At 38.3% G+C, this 15,313-nt stretch overlaps 1 protein-coding gene across 3 annotated transcripts in view; it reads right to left on the reverse strand.

Moving 5' to 3' along the window:
• The window catches only part of cdk16 (cyclin dependent kinase 16), a 33,241-nt gene extending 18,307 nt beyond the window's left edge, over positions 1–14,934 (reverse strand). The window contains exons 1-6 of one of the 3 annotated variants that reach the window (XM_079897192.1): positions 14,457–14,785; positions 7,457–7,637; positions 4,030–4,194; positions 2,269–2,402; positions 1,811–1,936; positions 592–648 (exon numbers count right to left, since the gene is read on the reverse strand). In XM_079897192.1, the coding sequence (XP_079753318.1) occupies positions 592–648; positions 1,811–1,936; positions 2,269–2,402; positions 4,030–4,194; positions 7,457–7,577 (603 nt within the window). In that variant the 5' untranslated portion in view covers positions 7,578–7,637; positions 14,457–14,785. Of the gene's footprint in view, positions 1–591; positions 649–1,810; positions 1,937–2,268; positions 2,403–4,029; positions 4,195–7,456; positions 7,638–14,456 lie in introns of all 3 variants that reach the window. The other 2 variants (XM_079897191.1, XM_079897193.1) reach the window with 2 other exon arrangements.
• Positions 14,935–15,313: the final 379 nt, after the last annotated feature.

Genomic DNA, 15,313 nt, shown 5'->3' on the forward strand with positions numbered 1-15,313 from the left:
AAATGAGAGATGTGTGTGTGAATTACCTACATCTGTGAAGCTGTGAGTTTAATTTCTTCAAAACCAGCAGTGTTACCCTCACATTGCTGAGAAATATAATGTAGCGATTCAGTAGCAAAGCTAATTTATTAATAAAAGTCGCGGGGCAGTGTTGATAAGTTTCTGTGCTGCCAAATGTTTGTGTGCACAGCGTGATCTCTGTGTGCGCTTCAATGAACCAGCGCGTAAATATAGAATGGCGATTAAACTGACTTGGAACTACCTGTGCATTAAATGTTTTGATTGCACACCTTCCAGCCAATCAGAATCAAATATTCAGACAGACCATGGTGTAAAATATAATTTAAATATTAGTTGAAGACCTTAAACTAAACAAAAATTTTAATAGCTTACCAACCAACTAACTAAAAACTAAAACGGATATAAAAATAAATCTAAATAGCAATATTTAAAAAATAATAACAGTAATAACGAACTAAAAAAAATAAAGATAAAAGCTAATTTAAAATATTTATCGAAACTATAATGAAATAAAACAAATGAAACTACTATAATGAAATAAAAACTAAAATAACACTGCTGTGAAGTTACCTCCCCTAGTTTATCCAGTTTCACGTACGTCTCCAACTTCCCAAATCCAATCTCTGACTGCAGACACACAAACACAAAAAGTATGTCACAACATGGTCCTAAAAAGCAACACTTAGCACAGGGATACAGGGCAGAAAATTTCAAAGGCATTCATGTGAACTCATTAAAATGAACCCAAATCACACTGCTCCCTTTTCAGACGACTGCGCTGTGCTGGTCGCAGAGGTTTATATAATGCACACAGACAACATGAGCTTAAATATCCCTTCCCAAAATAAATTGGGAACAACTGAAGTGTAACAAATGAAGCGTTTAAACGCATCACAGACCAAGCGTGTGTCAACAGCACTGAATAAACATCACGGTCTGGGTTTATATATCATATCAAGGGCAGCTGAAGCTGTAGTATTTTATAATAATGAACTGAAAACATGATTTTGACATTCTGTTAAGAATATTTTCCTTTCAAAGTAACACAATGTGAAAAAAAAAAAATTTCTATAGCCAATTTACAAAATAATCATATATGATTTAATTTATTAAGTCTTTCTCGTACATTTTGGATGTTATATATATATATTTCTTAAAAAAGAAAGAAGCATCTGCCGAATGCATACAAAAAAATAAATAAATACAATTTTATTAAAATAAAATAAAAGTCCCATAATGATCCAAAAGCTTAGGCTTAATTTTCTTCAATGAAAAATAGAGCTGCAGCATTTCTTCTTTAGATTTTTGGGGCATTACTTTATGAGCGTCACTCTTTTTTATATGACACTCTGGAACTAATATTTTAAGAATGGTTTCAGCAGCGAGACATGCCATGAAAGTCTGTCTTGTCTGTGTGTTCGCAATGATTTCAAAGCAATGATAATGTGACCATGAACAAACAAGACTAGTCAAGGAGAAGAGAAAAAAACACTCAAAGAGAAAGAACAGAAGGAGGAGGGATGAGGCTAAAAGGCATGAAAATGGAAGTCCAAAGAACTTATAATTTCATTTAATAAAATATGATATATTAAGCTATGTTACAAAATTTATTAGACTAGTATATGATATGAGCCACATTAAAAAGTGAACAACCTCATGAAGAAATTAGATTTGAGCGGAAAATCATAACTGGGCATAAAAAGAGACAGGAAAAAAAGAAAAGAGGTTTACAGAAAGCAGAGAGAGAATGATGGGAAAATAAGAGGGAAAACCAACGGAGAGTCATTACCAGCGATACTCTGCGTAATCTCCGGCTGAGCGGTTTGTCAAACAGGGGGCTGTTGAGGCTGAATTTCTCCAGGTAGCCATCAGGAAGCCTGATATCGGCAGGCAGAGACAGACGTTTATTTATGTCCTGAGAGGGAAGGAGGAGGGGAAAACCATTATTAGTTAAGGCCTAAAGGTTCTGTTACACTCCATAACAGTATTAACCCATCTGGCCCGCAGGCTCATGCCGTGGAGCTTTTTCAGTACCCACAATGCACCATTAGTCACACGCAACAAACAAGCTAATGGTTATTATGTGGTGCACCGTACACAGTTTATTTCAAGCAAACAAAACAAAAACAGAAGTACGGAAAATTGTATGTTTTTATTACCCAACATGTCATGTATTATTCAAAGCGTCATGCTCTAAATATAGTGGCTAGAAAAACAAGCCATGCACGGTCAGAAACATGAACGTACCTCTGAGGAAATTTTGCGACTAGGATTGTTTCTCAGACGAACTCGGACAGGGCTGTGCACCTCATCTGAGGATGTGGCCGAAGCCTGATCGCTCTCTCCATCTGAACCCATTTTTACATCCTCGTGGACGATTTCTGCATTTTCAGACACAACCACACACACAAAAACATTGGCATGCTATGCTGACGTCACTATTTCAATGATGCAATTTACTGAATAAATCAAATGTAATGTTTCTAAATGTCTCTCCAGTTCTTCATTATTCTATTTTAAAACACGCAAGTAATGCTGATGTATGATCTGTGAGCCTGCAACTCTCCAAATGCATCTCTTACACATTTAGCTGTCTGTTTCTCGCATCTGATGCATTTATAAGACTCGGAGATTCAAACCACTACAGCTGAGGAACTACTTAGCTGCCCTGAAAGGAGATCCGTCTCGTACCCACACAAAAGGAAAAAAAAATAGAAGTCATTATCTTCCACTCTCATTTATTCACTCGCTGCCCCATCCCCCCCATTAAATCATAACCCAACCTCCCACCCCCTCTCGCTCCACACTCAGCCTGTCTATATCCGTGTATAACAGCGCAGTGGTTCTCAAATGGTTTTGCTTCAGGATGCAGATTAATAAGAAATAAATCAGAATAATTAAAAACAAATGTCCCAAAAAAAAAAAAAAAGTCAGTCACATTTCTCTTGAATTTTCAATAGTTTCATGCTCTCAATAGCTAATAACAGATGTAGATTAGGTTTTATATTCTTTTATCTCGTTTAATTTTATTCATGCTTTGAGGATGATTGCATTTCTAGTCTATTTTTTATGTCTATTTTAGTCTAACTTTTCCATTTTGGAATCGGTCCATCAAGTGACATTTGTGAATATACAAAAATATTGTAGTGTCTGACTGGACGTACGGACTTTAACAACAAAAGATATGGGAAATCTTTCTTTCTTTCACTCTTGATAAGCATATTTATTTTGCTATCCTAATTATGCACAATTATACAGTTAGTTTAATTTTTATTATTTGCATTTAGCACTGTTTTTCCCTGGGTTGCAACCCACCAATTGAGAACCACTGTAATAGTGTACGTGTCTACGCTGCATTATACGAGAGTCCAAGCTGTGCAGTAGAGTTGGGAATCAAGAACCAGTATAATTTTGTTGTAAGAAATCACGGCGACCGAATGATTTTATGACGATCAGTTCTGTTAACCATCTGAAACGCTTGCAATCTGCCAACAATGTGGATGGAACTCCTAATAAAATCAGCAATATAAGCATTATATTGCACATCATTTAAGCAAGTGATTTATTGCTTCTCGCAATTAAAAAGTCTGAGTAATGCGCTTTTTCAGGATACATATGCCTTTTTGTAGACATCAATTGTATGAGATCATTTTAGCAAAATAGTAATAACAGATCAGAAGCACTTACAAAATCCAAAACAGAATACAATTCTTAACAAATATAGTCTCTCTCTTAAACCTACTTTGAATCTAGCGAATCTACCTAGATTTTGAGTAAAAGAGAAATAAAAACAGAGAAGTTGCTTTGTCATTACTGTTCTGCTGAAATGATCTAATTGTTTGAAAACAGGCCTTCAAGGGAAGTGAATGCTGGTTTCTAAAAGAATCATTAACAGAAGCGATAAGGAACATGGAGTCGGAAGCAACAATTGCTGACGATTCCCATCCCTACTGTGCAACTTCACACACATCACACTCTGGTCCTCTGTGTGCATGCGTGTGAATGTACCGAGGCGTGTGGTGTGGTTGAGATAGGAGCTGAGACTGCGGCCCAGGCTGCGTGGTCTGCGCAGGGCGCTGCTGTAGGACTGCAGGAGGGAGTGCATGCTGAAGGAACCCCCCGAACCTCTCACTGAACCCCGCAGACCACCACTGCCGCCAACTGGCATGGCCTCTGGGAGGGAGGAGAGGGGAGGAGGACGACACACAGAGGAAATGAGGACGAAGGAGAAGGGGGGGAAGGGCAGAGAAGGAGCCGGGAAGGAGAATGTAAATGTGGTGGGACACATAATGGAATTGAGCATTATGGGTAGGGGAAAGAAAAAGGAGCAGAAGTGAATGGAAAAGGGGTGCATAAAGAAGATTATCGTATTATGGAGACAAAAAGAAAAGTGGTCGGGAGTGAGTGATATGGTTCGGATGAAATGGTAATGTTGGGTTGCAAGTGTTTGCGATTAATAGGGAAGAAGGAAAAGGAAGAAGAAAAACAAGGTTGGAGGGGGAAAGGTTACAGGATGAGAAGAAAAAAAAAGGAAATATCAAATTAAAAACAGAAAAAGTCAAATTTTAGAGCATGCATTCATTTTTCCAAAACTGTTATTTAAAAAACAAAAAAAAGAAGTTATTTAAGGATCAATTTACAAGGAACATCTTCAGTGTTAGTAAATGAGGTTCAAGGGCCACAATTAAGCAACGACACTGATAAATTCATTTTCTCGCTGCCGGTAATTGTTTCTAATGATGCTCTGCACTGTGGCGGCGATTAAAACGGCACACAAGGGCATCGATTCATCAGCATATGAAAGCCAAATGCATTTCAAATTTGTGCAGGGTTTGGAGAAATGCCAAAACGCACTACAAAAGAAAGAGATGGATTTGCATAGTCAATATGATGATATGTTGGCATATGGTAATTACAACATATAGCATGTACATATATATTATCAGCTTGGGTGAGACGGTTATGGAGATAAGATGTCAAACTGAAGCTGTTTCGTTGAAACCGTCGAGATGAGCAGGAGCTGTCAGTGCAGTTAGCTTGAGATGGGAAGCCATGCTGGAAGACGCATGCTGATTGGTCAGAGGGGGTAACAGCAGGCAGGAGACAGTAGCTTAGCTCAACGCACACAGAGCCATAGCCAGCCCTGACAGATTGGCTTTAAAACTCATTTCAATGTTTTAATGCAATAACCGGATCACACTTGCAGGCAACACGTAGGGAGGCGGAGGTGAATGTATGCGTTCAATGACGAATGGCTGAAAGACACTTCCTGTGTTTGATAAAAAGATCTGGTTGAGCTTTAAAACCACATGGACTGAAGCGTTCTAGTTGATTCTAGAGTGGATCGGGACTTTTAAATTCATCATGAAATCTAAGTCGACTCTTATTTACTTGTCTTATATGTTCATTAGTGCATGCTACTCGTATATACAAATTTGTTTTCATCTTTCATCAAAATACTTAATACAGTAATTTTCTCTGTATTTAATAATAGCCTAATATAATCAAATCATGGTGGATAAAATCATGTTCCTGCTGAATTTTCTGCTTTGTTTTCTATTGCATGCTGTCAGCAAAGACAGTCTATTTTTTGTCTTTTTCATATTACATTTCAGATGCAAGCTCACAACTTGGGTAAAATGACATTTCTTTTGCCATGGCGTTGTAGAATCAGCAGAGGTGCAGCACCTCCACTGAACAGTGGCACAGGAAACACTGCTGTAAAGTAAATGCACTGTATTAAAATTCATAGCTGCTCTGTTCCAGAATTACATCATAGCTGAAGTAAAATCCACAAATCTCTCATTAAACCATAAGCATAGAGAGGAAATTAGCAATTCAACTAAAACTACATCTTTTACAATCAACATGCTGAGATTTACAGCACTTAAAGAAGACTGTTGACAGAATGAATGTTCTTTTTGAAGTCTGGCCATTAGCAACAATTCTGGCCACTTTCTGGCTGCTATTATATAAAAACCCTGGAACAGATTGTACAGATGGCGCTGAATTTGAGCCGTTTTCATCCCCTCCGGTAAGAATGCTCTCTCTCTCTCACGTACACACAAACACATACACACTGGTTATGAGTGTGTGAAATATTACATGCCACAGAGTTCATGCACATCCCAATATTGGGAAAGAATGACTAGCACGACCTAGAGATGAAAGGTAAGTATGTTGCAAATGTTTGGGTTAGATATGCTTTACCACACTAACTTTGATTAGTGATCATAAAACAGGTAAGTACAAGTTTGCACATTTTCTGCATCTATTGCATCTGTGGAATACGGCAGAATGGAGTTATGGCCCATTCACACCAAGGACGATAACTGTAACGATAATATAGTTCTAAAAAATCTTTCTAAATATAAATAGAACAGCAGAGTTCACACCACAACTATAACGATAATGTCGCTGAGAAAACATATCATTGGAATCACTTTCAGAATGATTTTTTTCCCACTGATGTCATAAAAACATGACAGCCAATCAGAATCCGTCTTGCTTTAAAGAGCTTGAGCATTTAAAGCAGCAGACGACAAACCCTAAGCGCATGCTTAGAATAAACAGAACGATATTGTGCATTGGTGTGGACGCCAATAAAGTTATTGTTATAGTTATCTTTAAAGTTATCATTCTTGGTGTGAATGGGCCTTTAAACATGGCAAAATTATTTAATTAGTTAAAAGTAGCACAATAGTCTAATTTTTTAATAAACAAAAAAGCAAGGGACGAATTTTAGTTCTTTGGAAAGAACTCACATTCATTTGTGTGTTTTGGAATGCTATGGAACGTTCTGTGGAATTCTGCAGATGCGGATTCTATACAGGTTTACTGATAAGCTAATAATGCAATAATCGAAATAAAACCGAAATCACAACATGGCTTAGTGCAATTATCAAATTGCTACGCCAGTGATTTAATTAATTAATTAAATAAATAAATATAGGCACTGTCTTTTTCAGAGTGAACCCTGAAGACAGCCATAACTATTAGTATTGTCATTTTACAGTTGTAATAATTTACTATTCTTTTCAATTATACTATATTATACTATAATTTACTACTCAATTTCTTTATTTTACAATGAATCATACAATAGTAGTATCACTTTCTTTTTATTTAATAATTCCTATAATTTTATTTAATAACAATAATGATGGTAATAATAAAATAGTAATAATTATTACTGCCTTGATAAGCATTTTAATGACAAAATTTTGCAAACCTGGAATTCTTTTAAATCACAGTTTAAATCACATTTTTTACCAGAAAAATCACAATTAGATTTTTCCACAAATTGTGCTAATCCCTAATGGCCACTTTTCTATGCTTTACTGGTTAAGTGTAACTGCATCCATTCAGTAAACCACTGTATGCCGAGTGCGTGTGGCTTTCGTGCCGTATTTCTAGAAATTGAACGTTACTGTACCGGAATCGCTGTGCGCCCCTGTGTCCTGAGAGCTGATGGTCTCACTCATGGTCTTGTCCCCGCTGTTACCCCCTCGCAGCGTCAGGGACAGCTGCCGCTTGATCTTCCTCATGCGGTCCATCAGTGGGGGTAAGGGGGGCCGAGATGAGGGGGGTGGAGGGGCTGCCACTGTTCAACCGCCCTGTCGGAGACACAAACACAAGCAGGACGTTACAAGCTGCTTCCTGGGACATTTGATATCTTCCGTGATTACCGGACAGAGCAAAGTCATGCATTTTCAAGGACGCCGTTCTCTTAAGACTGTAATGGAATGATTGAATATATTATGAGATAAATATTATCTTAAGATTATGGGTTAACAATGATAAGACAAATGTGGAGCAGAGAGGTGATTCAGAGGACAAATTTGTTTATTTCATAAGCACTGAACTTTATTTGAGCAGATGGCACTCTATGGAGTGAGTGGACATCAAAGCGAGAGACAGTAACTGGAAGAGATCACACCTAAAACAAACAAATCACACAGTCAACTGTAGTTGCACACATAAGTAATAATTAGCAACAGTGTTTTCACACTCCTCATTTTAAGTGAGATTGTTTTCATTTATAAAGCAAGTGCTTCAAGGATTGCAGACGTTGCGGAGTCAAGTGTATTTAGGCCGGAAATGCAAGTAATCCAACTGGGAGACTCACAGAGAGGTGCAAACAGAGATCCATTAAAACTCTCTAAGAGAGTCTTGAGCAGGGAGAAAGCACTAAACACATGTTAATGATCACAGAACAGACTTGAGCATGAACATTCATCTCAGTTCAGAGAAAACAGTGCGAGACTATGGGAATGTTGAGATTAGCATATTGCTATTTTGCAGTATGCACAAAACACACACATGACCTGCTACAATGTGCAGTACACATAAGCAGAGCACAACGAGTGGGATACCACAATGCAATGCACTCGACAGTCTCGACTTGACCTTCCATTTGCAGTATGACAATAGAATTGAATGTGATAACCATTATAATCTCCTTCTTGACTCCTACTGTATAATTAAAAGAGCCTTTCCGGTTATGCTTTTGCAGTAATGGTAGCTACAAATAATAAATAGCAGAAATAAATACTGGTAACGTCTGTATATGCTAGGCTTAAAGGTATTTTAAGATAGCAGGCTAATCAGTTAGGGCATGCCAAGCTAGCATGGTAGTATGCTAAAAGGCTAATAAGCTACCAGTACATTAAATATGTGGTATTTCAGTTTTGGCTGTCCGTAAACGTACACCGATTATTTTAAAAAACAGCATGCAGTATACAGTGTATATACGGAGGTAGTTTTCAATTCAACACACAGCCATAAAGAGAAAGCTAAATTATCCTCAGTGCTTGTGGGGAACACGGGGGCTTCTCTTTAGGAACAGCCAAAATGCCAGAAGGTTTTGCCTTTCCTTTAGACTAATCACATGCTTTGGCACAAAGATGGGCAACAATCTCAACTGCAAATCCAAGCTTTGGGTCCTAGGACTTAATGTGGCCTCACTAACAAGTTGCCTGAGGATGGGATTCTGCCCAGGCACAGGATTTCAAACACTTGTTTCCTGTGCAGATAGATATCATAGTCCACACTAAGAGATTTAGCATGTTAAACACAGGCCATATGTTCTTTAGAAATATTTCCTTAAGATTTATTGTCAGAGTTGTCTGAACATCTGTGAGATATGATAACGCTAACAAACCACTCAAAAGTAAAAGTGCATTGAAGCTCAGGGTGTGTTCACACGTGGCATGTTTGGTTCGATTAAAACAAACTCTGGTGCGATTGCTCTGCTAGTGCGGTTCATTTGAATAAGTGTGAACGATGCCTGGTGCGCACCAAACAAGCGGACCGAGACGGCTGAAAAGATGGGTCTCGGTCCACTTATAAACGAACTCTGGTGCAGTTCGACTGAAATATGAATGTAACATGGTCCAAAGACATCTAAACGAAACAAAAACAGAACGTGACGTCACCCGATACGACCCTAAAAAGGACAGAATGCTTAAGCATACCTGGTTCTTCTCGTCATGTAAAGGTACGTAGCCCATTACAATTCGGTACAGGCGTTGGAAATGCTGAATGCTCACAGCACATCTTCACAAATTCCTGGTGCCATTTTGACTCCTTTACACACTTCCTCAGCTGGTAAAAATACGACATGTAAATATATCCAGCAAGCGAATTTAGCCCAGCACACAGCATTGTTTTGGATGTTCAGCAAGTTCCATTCCATGGCAAAATATTAGGGGTGTAACGATACACTCATGCCAAGATTCGATACGATTCACGATACTGAACTCACGATACGATACTATCACCCAAAATAAAGAAGAGGGTTTTATTATTATTACTTCTAAGAAATATGGTACTAGCAAGTTAACAATTTTTTTTGTTGATTATAATGTTAAATTTGGTATGGATTTAGGACTTGAAGGTGGACTTGAATAGGCTTGGACTTGGTTCTGGTCCCCAATGCATTTTTTTGTTTTTAGCACTCTGTCACGGACTACATAATGTAGGCTACGCCCTATTCTACTGGTAAAATCAGAAATTTGGCATTATCAGGACCTACAAATATTCCCCCATTTCATTATTACACATTATATTCAACATTAAATATAATGTAGTACTGTTACTGAAACGCGGAAAACTTGCGCTTTCAACGCAGGCATTGGTTAGCACATACAAGCTGAGTGCAGAGACTCTCCCGGTGCTCACTAAAAGCGTGTCAAAATGACTATTCCCAAACTTTATTAGTTCATCCAAAATTTGTAATTCTTCATTTACTCACCCTCATGTCATTTTCACATGCCACACACACAAACACACACACGTACATTTAAACGCCCGTGTTTACTACAGCATGTGCGTTGTAAATCTGTTCACCATATAAAGCCATCGTGTCTCTTCAGAAGACTTGATTGGAGTAGACCACTCGATTGATTATTTTTACGATGCTTTTATGACCTTTTTTTGGATCTTTTAGGTTTTAGGGGAATTGACTTAAAATGGAGGGACAGAAATCTCTCAGGTTTCATAAACAATATCTTAATTTGTGTTTGGAAGATGAAAAAAATCTTATGGGTTTGAAAAGACATAAGAGTGAGTAGTACATATGTTTCATTACACCCCTACAAAATATAAAAAGCTTTTTTTTTTTTGGTCTTTCTTTAGGTTCAGTGTTAAAAATTAAATATATAATTTTATTTTTTTTGGTCCGGACTACGGATCAAAAGAACCAAGAGACCTGAACTGCATGAACACACCCTTAATTTGCCAAAGAGGCATTTATGACAAGAAAATACACATCCCAGCAGTTTTTCAAGGTGATACAAACATGTCAAATCCAAGTTGATGGGTTTAAAAGCAGGTTTGGAATCATTCACGCAAGAAATGACACAAGGAAAACATTTACCAATGTTTTTAACCATCACGTCATCTCAATCTAAAGCATGTGGTGGCACATAGTGAACAGTCCAAAGGGTTTTAAGCCACTCCAAGGCAAACAGTTGGAAGGTTAACACCAAAAATATTATAAATAGTTGAAATACTTGAAATAGTGAGAGTGGTGTTTCCTTTCTTCCCTGAGGGGGAAATCACGGAAACACGCCTGAAATCCAAGACGGCAAAAAAATAATAATACAGATGTTCAAGAGAAATATAAAAAAAGAAGACCAAATAAATGGGGACAGAGCCAATGGCAATAAAGGCACTACAAGGCATTTGAAGCCTCTTTGGTTCATCCTACCTATAAACTAAGATAAACCAACCAGCCTAAAATCAGATCTTCTGAATCATACAATCAACAGGAAATACAAGGCGATCCACAAACCTTCGCTCTTGTTTAGGGTAAAACAATGTCAACAGCCCTGAAGAGGGACTTTGACTCTAGACACTATGGAAAATATTTATTATCACGTTTTGCATTTTGAACAACAATCAGTCGCATTCAACTGGAAAAGAAAAGGTGGCTGAATGGCTGACAAAGGAGTGTGTTATATCAGCTGCTCTGATGCAAAGATAAATCTAATCATTGTCCAATCATTTCAGTAATCTAAGACAAACAAGACACAGTTATATATACGCAAGCTTCACCTGTTTGCCCTCCACCCATTTTTCACTACACACTGGCTTCATTCATGACGTAGTGAGTGATTGTGGCCCGGGAGGAGAGCATCAGCGGTCAACACTGGGTTAAGGGCCGTTTTCAGCTCTCAGCAATGTCTTAGTGCTGCTTAATCAGGGTTGATGACTCTTTAAAACTCTTTCTATCAATTTTCATTACTGCCTTCAGCAGTCGACCATCAAAACCGCATTCTGTGGCCCCCTGCTAGCTAACACTTGACTAACCGCATCTCAACTGTCCTGCAAAGGTTTGGTTTCAGAGCCACGATGTTTCTTTAACTCACCTGCATCAATACGGGCACAAGCTGAGGCTCATTTATCCACTCCATAAGTCAATAAAAGCTTCATGGGGTTCAGACAACTGACAGTGACAGCTTGGTCTTCGCCCATGTGGATGAGTTTACAAACCTGCTCAGCCAAGCGGCAAAAAGCGGCCTGTTTCCACATTTAATTCGCATTTGATCATATGCAAGAGTTAAATAAAGCACCAGTTCATACTGGCCACATAGCCACAAACATCCCTCTCCAACTAGACTGACATGCATCCAAACACAAGGTGACACCCCAACGGGGGTGACCTTCATAGAGACTGATTCTGGAACACCAGGTCCAGACAGCACAACATCAACCAGCCTCTAAGCGCAAATGTGTTTGTGTTGCTGTCATTTCCCCGTGGTGGCAGAAAAGTTGAAGAAGGTGTCCGTACAGTGCAGCACTTCATTAATATTATTATGCTGTGGTGACATGCCAGGACTGGAAAAATCAGGCTGCTCAAGTAGGTTACTTTCTAACTGGACAATGCTATTCATTGAGGAATTATGGGATCGCACATTCTCAAATACCGCCGCAATAATGAAGTCCTCTTGCAACAGTTGCAACAGGATGAAGCATTTGTCAATTATGCCCAAAGCTATTGAACACATACCAGCAGATATTAAGGAAGCCAGATTGCTGAATATTTTTGAAAGAAAGCTAAAAACAGATCTTCTAATTATAGCTTTTAATTATTTATGGAATTTTTACTCGTACTTTTTGCTTATTGTAATGCAGCTTGCAAAGTGATTTAGCATTTGAAAAAAATCCTTGTATGAAAGATTCTACACAAATTATGTTCATTTTTATTATTCACTTACTCAGAGGAATAGTTTGTTGTCAACAACGTGCCACGTACAATTACAAAGTCAGGGACGACGCCTGAAATACTGTGGAAAAATGGTATGGTAAATGGTATGAAGGTATTTTGGGAATATATCTTTAAGCCTACAATACCAAAAACAAGGTCATGTAGCCAAAATAAGCCAATGCTTGACCAATATGTTTTTTCCAATGACTGATGCGGATACGGAGACCTAGAGAGCAGGTCAATATAAGGCTGATTACATAATAACAGAAAATACACAGAAGTGCTAAAAAGAAAAACACTTATTCTACTAAATGTTTTCTTCAAATTCACCAACAAAAAAAAAACTAGGCTATATGCATTGAAAAAGCTGTTGGTAGATCTGTGGCACTAAAACAAAGATGTAGTACAACTCTTTATCAGTCGATCATGAACAGATCTCAGTCAATATATCCTTCTATCACAAAACAGACCATTTCTGCGAGCATCAATGCACGTTCCTCTATTCTAGTCTTGCTTCGAAGCCAATTACTCCCGGCACGGAAGTCAAAGGTCAAGTGCTTTCCCTAATTCTTTTAAATAAGCAATCAATGGAAACTAATACTTAAATGTGAGTTGATGAACGCCATCAGAATTATGCGTGCTACTGCTACAACTGTGTAAGAGGAGGAAAGCAAACTTAAAGACTCTTAAACCATCTGTCACAACCTTATGATAATACTCCAGAAACAAACCCACTCAACATGCATTTACGCCTCCAACAAGCCATTCTGATTCAGAGCGGCAAATGTCAAACATGTGCATCCATCTAACCAGACTCAAGTCTTTAACTGTGACTACTTCTTGCTGTATCTTACACAATGTTTTGATCAAGTCGGACAGGATCACCCTGACCCTATATCTCCTTCCCCATTCCTTCAGTTTAACTTGCACCAAAAGTGGTTTCACCAGCTGGCAAATCATTGTGAGGATCATTATGGCCTTTATATGCTAAAAACGCAGCTTTACCCCAGGATAACATTAAAACAACACTACATATTCACAACCATGACGTAGACTTATATAACACCACGTCATGTTCTGAATGAGTGACGTTACGCTGTCATCAAAAGATACACTGCCACAGTAAAGTACGTCATCGATTATGTTTCCTCTCTTTTAAAACAATTTCATGAAATATCATATTTTATAATATGAATGTTAAACAAAACTGCCTAAGATGAACATACATCTTTAATAAATGCATACTGTATAAGCATTTGAGGTAATTCAATGACATTATTAGAGAGCACAACATGACTCCCTCAGGATAAGATAAATATTCAGGCAAGCCATAAATAAGTCAGAAATAAGGAAATTAAACATTGATTGCAGCCAGACTGCTGACTAATCCACAGTAAAACACACATAAACAAGCTAGCCAGGTTAGCTAGTTAGCTGGCTTTAAAGACCAGCATGAAACGGCCATTGTACAGGAATGCGGGAATGATTCCTTTTTATTTTTATTCATTCATTCTAGTTTTACTGTTGTCCATTCGCATATATCATAAAACAATCTCTCAGTTTTCATTCAGACAACCCAACCGACCCAAACAGGATCTCACACACATAGTCCGGCTCAAATAAACTCACACAAAAACGGCCTAAATGTACTTTTTCTGTCACATTATGATGCTTTTTCCACTTTAATATGAAATATCAGGGTGGACAGGGGTGGTTTTCTTACCCGTGGAGTTGAGATCCGTGTGCGCTTTTGTAAGTGAGTGCGTGTTGCTCGTGTAATCTTAACAGCAGTAATAATATCCCAAAGCCGCCTCGCGCTCCCAATAGTCCTCGGCCATGATCATCTAGTGCTGCTGCTGCTCGTCCGGTCTCCAATGCTGCTGGAGCGAGTCCTCCAGACCCCGCATGTCTCACTACTGCTCCTTTTTGCTAAAACGTTACAGCAGCTGTTCCTTTCCTTGCCAAATCCGGACTGGAGTGGATCATGGAAGCGACAGAGCAGCTGCGAATAGATTCAGGAGTCACTCACTCCACCACCACCACCAGGACTCTTTGGATAGGCTGGAGAACATTTAATAATGTCGTTGGGCTAATTCATGTGTAATTAATGTTATATCTCAATTTTATTATAATGTATTCTTGATTAGATTGATTCAGTAAATTATGCGTCCCTGCAGTCATGAAATTTAAATATGAAGTGCAAGCGTCTACCCCTAATAAATTAAACTGGCTTATAATGGGCTGATCCAAATTAAATTCAAGCAAGTCAGACTGTACCATTCAGGTGGAATGCGCAGGGGAGAGGCAGTGGGAGTGCAGTAATGCAGAATGCTGTGAGCCACTGTATGTCATGCTGAGCTGTTACATTTTTGGCATATTATTTGTTTATGAAATTACGTTAAACTGCAGTTGTTTGTAATAGGATCAGTTTTATCAGTTAAAAGGTTTCTAAATGTAGATTTACATTGTTCCACCCTGGCTTAAGATCATGAGTGTATTTGGTTTGTATACAGGAATTCAGAAAGTCTGAATGTTAGTGGTATTCTGTCTGTTTATCTGTCTGTCTGTCTATCTATCTGT

The sequence above is a fragment of the Squalius cephalus genome (assembly GCF_949319135.1).
Source record: "Squalius cephalus genome assembly, chromosome: 16".
Classification (NCBI taxonomy): domain Eukaryota; kingdom Metazoa; phylum Chordata; class Actinopteri; order Cypriniformes; family Leuciscidae; genus Squalius; species Squalius cephalus.